Raw genomic sequence first — 13114 nt, forward strand, 5'->3', positions numbered from 1 at the left:
AGAAACCACTCTACTTTTCATAGCCACATGTTAAATGGGCACCTTTCTCAGTTCTGGTGCTCTGGGGTGGGGAGCCCAGCTTGGGGCTTAGATCCCAAATTTCTCAGTGGCAACACCCCCACAGCTGAGATATCCCTTGGGAACTTCAACTGTTGCTTGTGGAAGCCCAGCCAGCCCTCTCACACCTCTGCACTATCCACCAGTCTCTATGTGGTCTCAGCTCTAGGTCCTTGGTTATGAGGGTGCTCTCCAGCTTGCCTTCAGTTGATTATTCTGGATGGCTTTTCTATATTTTAGTTGTAATTCCAGTTTGGTCCTGGGAGAGTGTCAATGTGTCTTCCACTTAATCCACTGCCATACTGGAATTAGAAAGCAGAGGCTGCACAGATGCCTCAAGGGAACTTGACTTGAAAACCATCTTAATGTGTGAATATTTTCCAGCATTTAAAGTGTTTTCTCTTAACATCAACTTTCAAGGATATTTTAAGTTATTTGATAAATGTGGATGCATGTTTAGAACAATAATGTGTAACTATTTAGAGACCTATTTGCCTTACATCTAATGAGTGTCTTCTGCATGCCAGTAATGGATCTAGGTCTTTGGGAGACTTCTGTGAACCACACAGACAAAGGTGACTGTCAATGTGAATCATACATTACAAAACAGGGAGGTAGACTATAAACAAAAAATAATGAATAAGCATTTTATCCTGTCTCCTAGATATTGATGAGAGCTATGAGGAAAAAGCCAAGTAAGTAGAAAATAAATAGAGCAAGGGGATGGGTATCAGGAGGCTTGGAGTCAGCAAGCTTCAAGTTTTGCTTCAAAGGGCAACAAATAAAATTTTTAATGGGGTGAGGGAATGGAATCAAGGGAACATTTTCTTAAGATGGCAAAAATATATGTATACTAATGGGACTCATTTTGTTGGAAGAGATGCATCACCAGAGAAAGAGAACAGCTGATTCTTGTCCTTGCGTAGGCAGGAGGAGGTGGGATCTAGCACAACTAGAGGTGTTGATGTCAGTGGGGAGCAGGACACTTCATTGAATGCAACAGGTTTAATTCCAAGCATAGCTTTCCTGTGACTAAGAGTCTATCAAAAGCATTTCTTGGTTGACTGAACACATTGAGTGTCTGCCAACCACAAGGCATTGGAAACAAAATGATAAACAATTCAGGCATAGTTCCTGCCATTACCTAGCTTGTAATGTAGTATGCAAAAGTTTTTTTTCTTTGGAAGCAATAAAAGTAGTAGAAAAAAGACACAGAATCCTGAGATGATGTTACTGAATTTCCATTATTATGATGCATTTGTTATCCTAGTTTCACCACTTAACATTAGCGCGTGAGCTCAGCCAGGCATCACTCTGCAGTTGAGCTTTGACCTAGGATCCAGGCGATCAGGGTTCGATTCCTGGTCAGGGCACATGCCCAGGTTGCGGGCTCAATCAATGACTCTCTCATCATTGATGTTTCTATCTCTCTCCCTCTCCTTTCCGCTCTCTGAAATCAATAAAGATATATTTTAAAAACCCCAAAGCATTAGTGCATGAGTATATTCTCATTCCATTTGGTATTCTTAGAAAAAAATGATTTCTATATCATCCCATGACCCTGTTTCCAGCTAAACTCCTCAGGCTCAATGGGTGTCCACTGGTTGTTACTGCAAAGGCTCTCACTCTGTAGAGTTGCTTGAATAGCATACTAAATATTCATGATATGGTTATATGATTGGCTTTGATACTCTTAGTTTTACTGATATATATGTAGATACGTTTTCTGTTTGGCAAAAAGGCAAGGGCTTATAATTTGGCCTCTAAGTCCCTAATTAAGACTGTCAGTCTCCTTTGTTGTTCTTCTGGAGTATTATTAATATTATTATGGAAAATATGTGTTTTAAGTACAGAGTCTTGATTTATAATTTGTTCTTGATAAATATAACCCACTATGATTGCCAACAAAACAATTTTTGTGTGTGGGAGCAGTTAGTAGAAACCTGTACATATCAAAAGAAGGTATTGGCTCCTGTTCTTCAACATCCCTGAATTTCTTTTAGTCTATTTATTTCATTTATGACACATCCATTAAGGCATCTCTCTTTTTACTCACTGGATTTCAAAGAGCAAAAATCAGTGCCCACTGCTTATAAATATTAGGGTGGTGTTGTCCATGGTGCTAGATGGGGGAAAAAGCAAAAATGTTCATTGAGGAACATTTATCTTTTATCCTCTTTACTCTTTTTGTTTCATTCCATCTACAAAAATATCTCATCAATTATCGCCTCTATACACAAAAAGCTTTAGTTGAAACCTAACTAAAATGTGACCCAAACTACAACTTTTCCAGGCAGCTGTTGTGAACTTCCTATGGAGCCATTAAGAATTCACTTCTAGCAGAAGCTCTTTATGTTGCTCTGAAGGTTTCCTTTCATCTATTTTATTTTGTTACCTATCTTTAATTGTATTTTATTTTACTACTACATTAATTAACCATGCCAACTGGGGAAGATTAGCATCTCATCCCTCAGCATTCATTTAGAGACCAATTCCATATATCTTCCATATGAAGTGAGCTTATTATGTAGTTTGGATATTCCTCTCTAAATGGTCCCCAGATTGACTGTACTGCTCTGGTAATGGGATGCAGAGAAGTAGGCATATCATTCATCCAAGCTTATGGAGACTGTCTGAAATGTTGTGAACATCTCCATAGACGAGCTGCAATTGATTCTCAGATTCACATCCATATTGGTTCCCATTGTGTGTGGTTCTCATAAGTCACCTTGTAAGCCCCATGTTTGATTTTGCATTGGAGTTGCAATCTAGGTGATGAAATGTGTTATAAGGAATGTCTTGTGGTGACTGACTGAAACCTGGAGACAGACATATTTTAAGGGATTTTTTGGTCATCTCATACTAAGGATACATACTAGAGTGTCTGTTGACACATTGTCAAGTGATAAACACAGTGAAAAATTATAGGAGTGGTTTCCAAATAACTATTAGAATTACCTGGAGGATTTTTAAATATACTGATTCCTGGGTCCCACTGCAGACTTCTGAATCAGGTCACACATTTGACTTGTGGTTCTAAAGAGCTATCATATGAGAGTAACAATTTGAATGCAAGCCTGAGATTATACTGATATAGTAAAGATAATGATTTCCTTAATTGCACATCTAATATATTCCTAAACCTGGACAATTATAAGAATCTTCTAAGGAGCTTTAAAAATTTACAAATTTCAAAGCCACACATGAATGGCTTATGTAAAAGCAACAATGAAGTATTTTTATTATTAAGACTTTCCACAAGCAGGCTTTGGCATTTATAATGTGTTTTGTACACTGTTCTACTTGATTCTCCTAGCAGTCCATAGTTGCAATTCTGCTTTATATATAAGAAAACCAAGTATATGTCACAAAAGCTTTCATTTTGAGAATGATCTTGATTTTTCTTTTGGCTACTGGTATTTATTGCTTTCTTATTTCCTCACAACAATTTATGATATTGGCTTGATTTTTCTCCTATTCATTATTAAGTGGTTCTTATATACCTCATAAATTATTCTTTTGTACTCTAGGATCTTCTATTACTGCAACATTTAAAGATATAAAAAACTTTTTGAAAATATAACTGTGTATTTGAGACTTAGAAGTATAAATAAAACACAAGGAAATATACAAAGATTTCCAATTACCTTGTTTTGGGGAGGTTTTTTGTATTTCTCGTGAAAATGTTCCTTTGTAATACGACATGTAGCAGAACTTAGTTCAATCAAACTTTCTTGAAACACCCACTCTTTGCACAGTTTATCATTTAAAAAGTATCAAGTAGAGTAATAATAGAGTCATCCAACATTTATTGAATGCGTACTGTGTGTTTGGTACTGTGCTGATACTTTACATGGACTGTCTCCCCTACCCTTCATGAGAGCCCCAGGAAGTGAGTGCTGTTATCTTCTTCACTTGATAGATGAGGAACCAGAGGCCTAGAGCTGTTAAGTATTGTCCAGATTTGCTTAGTAAGAGGTAGCAGAGCTCAGATTTTAAAGCCATGCAGTGCAGTCCCAGAACCCACCAACTTCACCACTATGCTAATATGAATCACATGTAATATACTCTGGAATCATGAACTTTGAGTAAAACAAGTGAACAATTGGTATTTTTGCTTACAGATTAGGATTGCATCATGAGAGCACAGAGAATGCCTTTAGTTAAATTATTCTCATTGATCAGCAGTTCATTCTACTTGGACAGTCTCATGCATCATCAGCTGGCATCATGCCTTTAAAGCCTGGGGGCATAGAAGACGGTGGTCAAGCATGTGGGCTCTTGAGGCAGATTATGGGGTTTAAATAACCCCGACTACCTGGGCTCTAATACTGGCTTGCCATCTGCTAGATGTGTAACCTTTGGGCAAGTTTCTTAGCCTCTGTGCCTCAGTTTTCTCATTTGTAAGAATGTGCCAACATCAGAGGGTTATTGTGAGAATTATGGGTTAGACATGTGAGGCTTAGGAAAGTATCTAGAACAAAGGGACCACTTAGTGTTAGACTTTGTTGTTACATTGCTATGTTAAACTTGCTTTGAGGACCATGTCATTACTGAATTGTATACCTCTTAAATTTATATGTTGAAGTTCTAACTAACTTCCAGTACACCTTGGAATGTGACTGTATTTGGAAATAGGTCCAGTAAAGAGGAAAAGGAAATTAAGATCAAATGAGGTCAGATGGGTTCTAATCCAATGTGACTGATGTCCTTGTAAGAAGCAAGAGAAACATGGAGGATGAACACATACATAAAGGCCATATGAGGACCCAGTGAGAAGGAGGCTGTCTGCAAAACAAGGAGAAAGGACTTGGGCAATATCAAACCTACCCATACTTTGGTATTCAACTTATAGCCTCCAGAACTGTGAGGAAATAAATTTCTGATTTTTTTGGCCACCAAGTCTGCTATTTTGTTATGGCAAACTAATACAGACACCGTAAATGGCAGCTTCAGAAACATTCTAGATGTTATATTATGAATGGAATCATGAGAGGCAAGGCACTTCTTCCCTCTCAGTAATGCATCTCTGTAGCTTGATGTAGCTGTTGTTTTTCTAATACTTTCACATCCTGTCCCATTTGGACATGATAGAACATTGTTGAAAGTGAGCTGGTATCCATGCCCATAGAAAGGGACACTGAACAGTAAGCCTCAGGAAGAGTTATTGTTGGGGTGGGACACCTGTGCAGTTTCCCTTAATTTCTAGGTCAGTCCCTCCCCTACTATATTCAGTTCTGTACTCTATGTATTAAGGCAGAAGTTGAAAAGATTTTGTATAATGCCCCTAATGTACCTTGTAAGTCAAATCTCTTAATACACAACAAAAGGGAAAAAATTGGAATGGTTCTTCAAGGGTCACAAACTCAATTGCCTAAAAGCAATAAAGCACATATCTTCAAGTTGTATGCAGCCTGCATGGTGTGGTGAGTTTAATGGTTCTAACTAGGCAATTCCATCTCCTTGAGCACACAATGGGTTAGCTTTTCCAAAAGACAAGAATAGTAATCTGTATAAATTCAAGGCTTAAAAGAAACTAGTACATATAATTACTAACTAGCTTTCTAATTTTGTTTTGGTGAAAGGTAGAAATTGTATTTGATTTGGCTTTCATATCATAGGTATTCTTGGAATTGATGACACAGGGGTAATTGGAAATTGGGTCATGAATCTTGGGTAAAATTGTGGAAACTGAGATGTTCTCTTTGATAGCCATGCACCAGACCCTGCTGCCATCAGTCCAGGAATAAGATTTCAAAATCCACTCTGATTTCCTCTCTTCTATCTTTTGCCTTAATATCTGCCAAAAGAAGTTTTAAAAATGGTGAAATTGTCCTATGAAATCAGTGCTGGGTTCTTAAGGACAGCTCTTGTTTACTACAAAGAACTCAAAGGAAGAAAACAAAAATGGAAATTTTAGAGACCCTGCTGCTTTTATCTTTGAGAAACTATTGCCTCCCAACTTAATGACATCTGAGCTTATTATAAGGAGAGCTCTATTTCTTGGTAAACCAAGAATGCCTGTAGTATTCAGCAGCCTAACATTGTCTTTGATCATAAGTGGATTCTGATATTACACCTTATTAGTCATCTGCTAATCAAGGTGCTGATTATTACTTCATTAAATCTCGCCTCCTTGATAATTTAATTTTCTTCTAAGCTTCAACAATATGAAGACAGCAGCATGGCTTTCAAGATTGAGTTGACCTGTCTGAACTCTGGGAAATTGAGCCTATTTTAATTTAATATGTTACTTAGCCCTTTCCAGAGAAAAATGTCAGTATAGGGCAAAAATAATAATGTAACTACGGGAACTTCTGTAGGCTCATGATCACAGATGAGATGACTGGACTTACTTTGTGAAATCACAACGTTTTGAAGTTATATCTCCTCCCACCAAGTCTCATATCTGTTAGTACTGTTGGCTTCCTACTTGAGCCCCTTTCCAAACATCAGCTCTTAGTTCTGAGCTACAGAAGCAAGTTAATGAAAAAATCATCTGTATTGTGTATGTTGGTTTTTTCTCCTGTCTATATTTTTCTTTTTATAACAAGAATTAGCTTTAACTATAAATTATTACTGCATTTACCATATTTTAACATATCATTTCAACAACTTATTGCTTGTTTAATAAGTGTCAAATACCTAATGCCTTAAAGTGGTTTGCTAGACCTGTATACCCTTATGAATAAAATCCACTGGATTTGGTTTTGTAAGGCAAGGCTGCAGCAGTAGTATGTGAGTGTGGTGTCCCTGAATTTGTAGCGGTTGCTGCCCTGAGTTCAGTTTTTTAGAAATTATTAATTCATTTTATGCATGGTGTCTACAATTCAGTCAAATTAATGCCTCAATGGTGGCTTCTTCCTTCTGGGCAGAAGTAACTGATCTAACAAGAGTATACCTTTTTTATTAGCCCCTAAAGTCCTAGGCATAAATTATTTATTAATATTAGCATATTTTTAATGCTTAAGAATTTAGTGTATCTAAATAATAAACAACTTGTTTCATTAATTTTTATACATCATTTATCACAGGTTAATGCAGCACTGTGTTTACACCCAATGTTAGAGAAAGTTTGCCAGAACCTTCTGTGTGTCAGAATAGATGGTAGCTCTTCTTACCAGGGAATTGGCTCACCTTGGAGGAAATCTGTCTGTAATTCTTCTACTCTTCTATGCTCTTATCAGAATGCAATAGGAAACTTTGATGAGGTAGCATTTTCAGCTGGTCCTTTGACACTACATAGATTTAATCTTTAAAGGTTGAACCACAGAAGTGCCTGGGCGCTGTCCGAGGTTCTCAAGAGAACCAACAAATGAGAACTGTCCTGAGCCCAGCAAGTCTGGGAACTAACCCTGTTTTCCCCATCCCTACTCCCACCACCCCAAGATACACACACACAACAATAACAAAAATAAATAAATAAATAAATAAATAAATAAATAAATAAATAAATAAATAAATAAAAAGGAATTGGTGCTATTGAGGACCAATCTGATGTAAAAGAATTTGGAAACATATTTGATTAGGTATGTAATGTGATTTGTTTGTATTCAGCAACAGAGATATCTGAATCCTTCCATGATGATGTGCCTTCTGCATTCTTTCTCTACTATTTACTTATATTTTAAACTTCACTCTAATCCTTGGTGGGGATATCATGAGCAGTCCTTGGGCATAAGAGAAGAAAACAATAGCTTCAAGATACCACTCAGCAAGGGAATAAAGGGATTTTTTTGACTACAAACAGAGATTATCAGACCTTCAGAAGGTTTAACACCATGCATACTTTTTACATGCCTATTAATTTTTGATATCTCCATGATGAAACCCAAATCACTTTTGCTTGTTCTTCAGGATAGCTGGGAAGCAAGAGACTAGGGAGACTGCTTCCTTCTCCCTAGCTCGACAAGAAAGTGACACCCAGGGAAGGGAGTGGGTGGGAGTAGTATTAATGAGGAAGGAAAAGCAGACCTACTCCCTTGGGCTGTGTGGGAAGAAAGTGGGGCCTGGGGGACCATATGGGCTGGAGAAGTTGCAGCTCCTGACATTGATAAATGATTCAGTTGAAAAAATAAATGAAGAACCTCTAACACCAGAGTAACATTATTATACTATATGCCAGGGCAAGGAATCCTGTAGGTGGTGAATCTTTCTTGGATCTTGTCCAAGGAGGAGTATGAGTTGGGAATCAGACAACTTAATTATAATACACTCATGTGCTCTTGTGTTGCTCTAAGTCCTGAGATGAGTGTGACCAGGATCAGAATAATAATTTTATCTTACATTATAGAGGTAAGAAGGGAAAATACATGCATGTAGTCTCAAGGCTGTGAAATTTTGTGTCTCTTTCTGCACACACACATATGTATAATATTCAAGGCTGCATTACCAAAGTGGTAATTTTCAGAGGAATTTGGAACAAACTTCAATGAAATAGGAGCAGTGCTATAAGAATTTATTTCAAATTGAAAACATCCTGTGATTCACATAGAATAATGATGTTAAGAAAACTTTATTGTGCTATAGCTTTTGTGCAGAACTACTATGTGACATATTCTAGGTGAAAATTTTTCTCGAGAATCTTTTACCTTTTTGATTCAGGCAAAATTTAGGTGAAATTTAATATGGTTATTACCATATGATTTATGAACCTTCATACTTATGGGGAAAATTAAGAATTTTAATAATTAGAAAATAAGAAAGTTAATGATTTTTTTTTTTATTTTTCACCTGAGGATATGGTTTTATTGATTGTAGAGAAAGGGATAGAGAGAGAGAGATGGAGGGAGGGAGATGGAGAGAGAGGGAGAGGGAGGGGAGAGGGAGAGGGAAAGAGGGGGAGGGAGAGAGGGGGAGGGGGAGAGAGAGGGAGGGAGAGAGGGAGGGAAACGTTGAGGTAAGAGATACATTGATTGGTTACCTTCTGTCCTCACCCTGACCATAATCAAACCCACAACCTAGGTATGTGTCCTGCAACCTTTTTTTGGTGTACCGGAAAATGCTCCAACCAACAGAGCCACCAGGCCAGGGCAAGAACATTATTTAAATTGGCTTAGTTTAGCTACTTAAAATTCATTCATGTATTTAAGCCATTATTGTATAATTTGAACTTTCTTCCACTCTTATATCTAAAAAAAAATCTTTTTGGGATTTTTATATCGTTTTAAAAATGTTAATTGTTTTCATTGGACTATATCAATCATTTCCTGTATTATTCTGAAAGAAAAACCAATGACTTAATTGTGGTCACAATTTGACATGCTTTATTCCTTACATATTTAGGAAAAGAATACCCTTCTCCACTATTCTTTTGCTGTTTCCAGATACTCTGGACAATTGTGGTGACTCATTATCATACCATGATTTTCTTTGTATTGCTTTCTGAGGGAAAAACATCCTTTTGGGTGAGAAGTGAGCCCTGTCTTAGCTCAGTGCCTCTCACAGTTTTTCAGGAAAGGCCCATGAACAGTGGTAGAGCAGAGCCCCCTACAGAAGACAGCTGAAAGCAGATGTCTGTGAAGTTCTGTTTTTCATTTCTAGGCAGTTTTTCTTTCTACATTGTAACAGGTGATGTAGCAGTTATAAAATAATGGTTTCTCCCCCATTTGCTCCCCCTCCAGCCTCAATAAATTGTTGTTCTAGAGAGATGCTTTAGGTTTATTTTGCGGCTGTATGTGCCCTAGACAAACCATTAAGTACCCCCAAGGTCTACACTTAACCACTTTGAGAAATGTGGCCTTAGGGGATTCCAGTCGTATTTAAATCCTGATTGTACCCTTTAGGGCTTAGGCATCCAGTTGGTCTGGGTCTAGATCTGTGTAGGTAAATCACTTATCTAATTACAGGTATTACTCTCTCTAAATTATTTGCCATCTGTTGTAACAAATGATTGTGGATCTGGCTGTCCTCTCTCAGAACCTTTCTACTTCTTTCCATCACTTGACCAGCATGTGGGCTTCAATTTGCTAAACGGTTCCCTTTGTCTTTGATTTTTCCAATTTGATTTCCTTTCTGAAGTGTTTTTGTAAGCGCCTTCAGTGCTCTTCTGCTCATTAATTCCATTGGCTCTTTTTCCTGTTAGATTTCATCCTTCATCTTTCAGCATTTCCACTGTTGATGGTGAACCATTGTAGCAGGCTGTTTGGGTAGGTTACGCTGTAGTAGCAATACTTCCGTGGCTTCCAACAACAGACGTTTATTTCTCACTTATGAAAATGTGAATGGTGGATGCACTTCTTGTTCCTTTGCTCTATGATCCATGATGGAGAAGCAACCCTTATCTGGAATAGTACGAGGCTCATGGTGAGGGAAAGAGGTGGTATGTCTATATGATGGCTCTTACATTTGCTCAGAAGCATCATGCCACTTCCCCTCACATTTCAAGTCCCACAGCCAAGCTTGATGTTCATGGGGAAGAAAGTATAATTCTTCCCCAAAACAGATCTGGTAGAAAGATGCAGTGTAGATGTGACGAGAATAAAATATCCCAAAGCCATAGCTTTTCAGGTTTTTATGTACTCAGGATCAAGCACAGTGCCTGTCATATAAGAGAGACTTAGTAGAAGAAAGACCTACTTCTTTCTTCCCACATTCTTATTTTTCATAGTGATGTTGAGGATTTTGGCCTGACTCTTTTCTGGATCCATTTACTCTGTATCTTTACCCAAGTGTTTATCATCAGCATTTTCTACCCATTCTCATCATCCTTTCCCTATAGATTTCCACTATGCTTTGATGTTTTGAAAATCCAACATGGGTTTTGTTATGTTGTTTGTCTAGCTCATGGCAGTTTACCTTCACACTACATTTCTGAATGGCTCAGCAAGACAAGCAAAATCTAGAGTTTTGATTTTCAAACCATGATGAGTCATGAGAAAGTCAGTTGTTTAAAACTTTGATGATTACTGCTTTGGCATTCCGATTAGAACCATGCTGGCTGAACTTCATTATGTGCCAGCAAATGAATTAACCCTAAGCTTTTATCTGGTAGTACCTGGATTTACAGAGATGACAAAAATAGCTTGAGTTTAGTGCAGATAAAGAAAACCTCACCTGAGTATTACATATATTTCATTAAAAAAAAGTCACTATATTTGTACTGTACCAGGAAAATATGCTCATACAGAATCCCTTTGGGGGTCCAGCGTAGTCTTAAACAATTCTTTTCAGAATTTCTTTGTATTAATCACGATCTATCTTTAAATGTGATGGGTATTTTGTCTTCGCTTTGTACTCTAAACACTTTGCATGGCTGTTGCAGTGCAAAGTAAATGTAATCTACTTTGTAATTTTCTATTTAGATATTTTAGTTCCCCTACTAGATTGTAATTCACTGAAGAAAGTAGATATTTTTCCCTTCATCCCTTCCCTTTTTCTGGTAAATACTAACAAATAGTTGTTCACTTACTTATGACTATTATAGTTGCTATATTATTAACTGTATTATTAACTATCAAGTACTATAAATTATCAAGGTGGAGTCAGTATGCAATTTCATTAAATAATTATGCAATTAAGTACATATATTTTTATATTTTCAGGTGTAGTGTCAAAGCACACACTGTGGATGCCCAGCCATATGCCCCTAGCACCTACCTTTTCTGAGCCCACTAGATTTAGTTGGAACTTCCAGCAAGGGAAATTCTTTGCCTGAGGATTTTTTCTGGTGACTGGAGACCTCTCTGCCCCTGTGTGGACATACTGGGGGAATTAATCTCTCCCAGGAGCAGTTCTCAACCAATGACTGTCAGAAGTTGATGGATAAATGCTCCAGCTTCCTTGCCCCTCGGCTAGGCTATCTATAGAGTTTGACACTATCTCCCAGAGTTCTCCAGTGGGACTAAGGCCAGTTGCTGCCATGGTAACTTTCTTGATAATGCACCTGTAATGGCTCTCTTCCCTTCCCTGCCTCAGTTCTCCATATCCCTATTGATATTTCCTGGGTTAATTCCAGATTAAACTATTTGTAATCTAATCCTCAACTCAGGTCTCTGAGTTTCTAAGGGTAATCCAAACCAAAACTAAGATTCATATGTCAAAATTTACATTTTAACAATTTCTCTATTCCAATAATGTCCAAAAGAAGTGTAATGCAAACCACATATGTAATTTAAATTTCTAGTGTACACATTAAACAAGTGAAAAGAAACAGGTGAAATTAATTTTGATAACACAGTTGTTTAACTCAGTGTATCCAAAATATTGTTGCTTTAACATGCAATTGATAAAATATATTAATGAAAAATTTTTAAATGAAGTCCCTGAAATCAGTGTGTATTTTACTCTTATAATACATCTCTATTTAGACTAGTCATGTTGCAAGCACTGAGTAGCCACATGTGGCTAGTGGGCTACCCTATTGGACAGTGGTGATCAGTTTCCTCCCCTTATAACCCATGTGCCAAAATTTATAGACTTGCTGGCTCTTGAATATGTAGGAATCTTTTTGGTGGGCCACAATTTCCATTCTTAGCAAAATTGTGCTTGCCTTGTCCTTTTCTTTTAAACTGAATAAAATCTCTATACATGTCTAGACTTATGGGCTTGTTTAGTCTGTATCCACACATTTATGTTCTTTCAAGAGTGCTTTGGCAATAATAATTCTGAGACTTACTGCTTGGTACACGTTTGCGTGCAAAATATAGACAAGGGGCTAAGCATCTCTTTGTGTGTTTTCCAGGCAGAGGGTACCAGACTTCAGCGAGAACTCCGAGGATATTTAGCAGCTATCAAAGGTAATGTGTGTGAGTTGTTTACAGAATGTTACCAAGCGCAGGTTGTTCTTGTAATTCATGAGTGACAGGATTGAGTGTTAATTACAAAGCCATTTGGCTTTCTGGCAAGATGGTACTTGATCACAGGTGTTCCAATCCACCTACTTCCAAATTCCCATTGAAGTGATAATCAGAATATACAAGGAAAAAAATGTCTGCCCTAATGCTGGAAATTGGGAGTAAGGGCCTCCCATGTGCCAGAGATTTCTAGGAAAGTTGTTAGAGCAAGCTCGAGACCTTAAGAAAAGCTGCAGCTGGTTTACACCCTGAGGGAGAGCATG

The 13114-nt window shown here is 37.5% G+C and overlaps 1 protein-coding gene across 3 annotated transcripts in view; it reads left to right on the forward strand.

Annotated features, from left to right (window-relative positions):
* AMPH (amphiphysin) overlaps nucleotides 1–13114 on the forward strand; it is a 240644-nt gene that overhangs the window by 120018 nt on the left and 107512 nt on the right. For all 3 annotated transcript variants that reach the window (XM_087821084.1, XM_016199145.2, XM_016199144.2), the window contains exon 3: nucleotides 12740–12794. In XM_087821084.1, the coding sequence (XP_087677210.1) occupies nucleotides 12740–12794 (55 nt within the window). The remainder of the gene's footprint in view (nucleotides 1–12739; nucleotides 12795–13114) is intronic.

This window comes from Miniopterus natalensis, chromosome 10 (genome assembly GCF_054644295.1).
Source record: "Miniopterus natalensis isolate mMinNat1 chromosome 10, mMinNat1.hap1, whole genome shotgun sequence".
NCBI classification, from domain to species: domain Eukaryota; kingdom Metazoa; phylum Chordata; class Mammalia; order Chiroptera; family Miniopteridae; genus Miniopterus; species Miniopterus natalensis.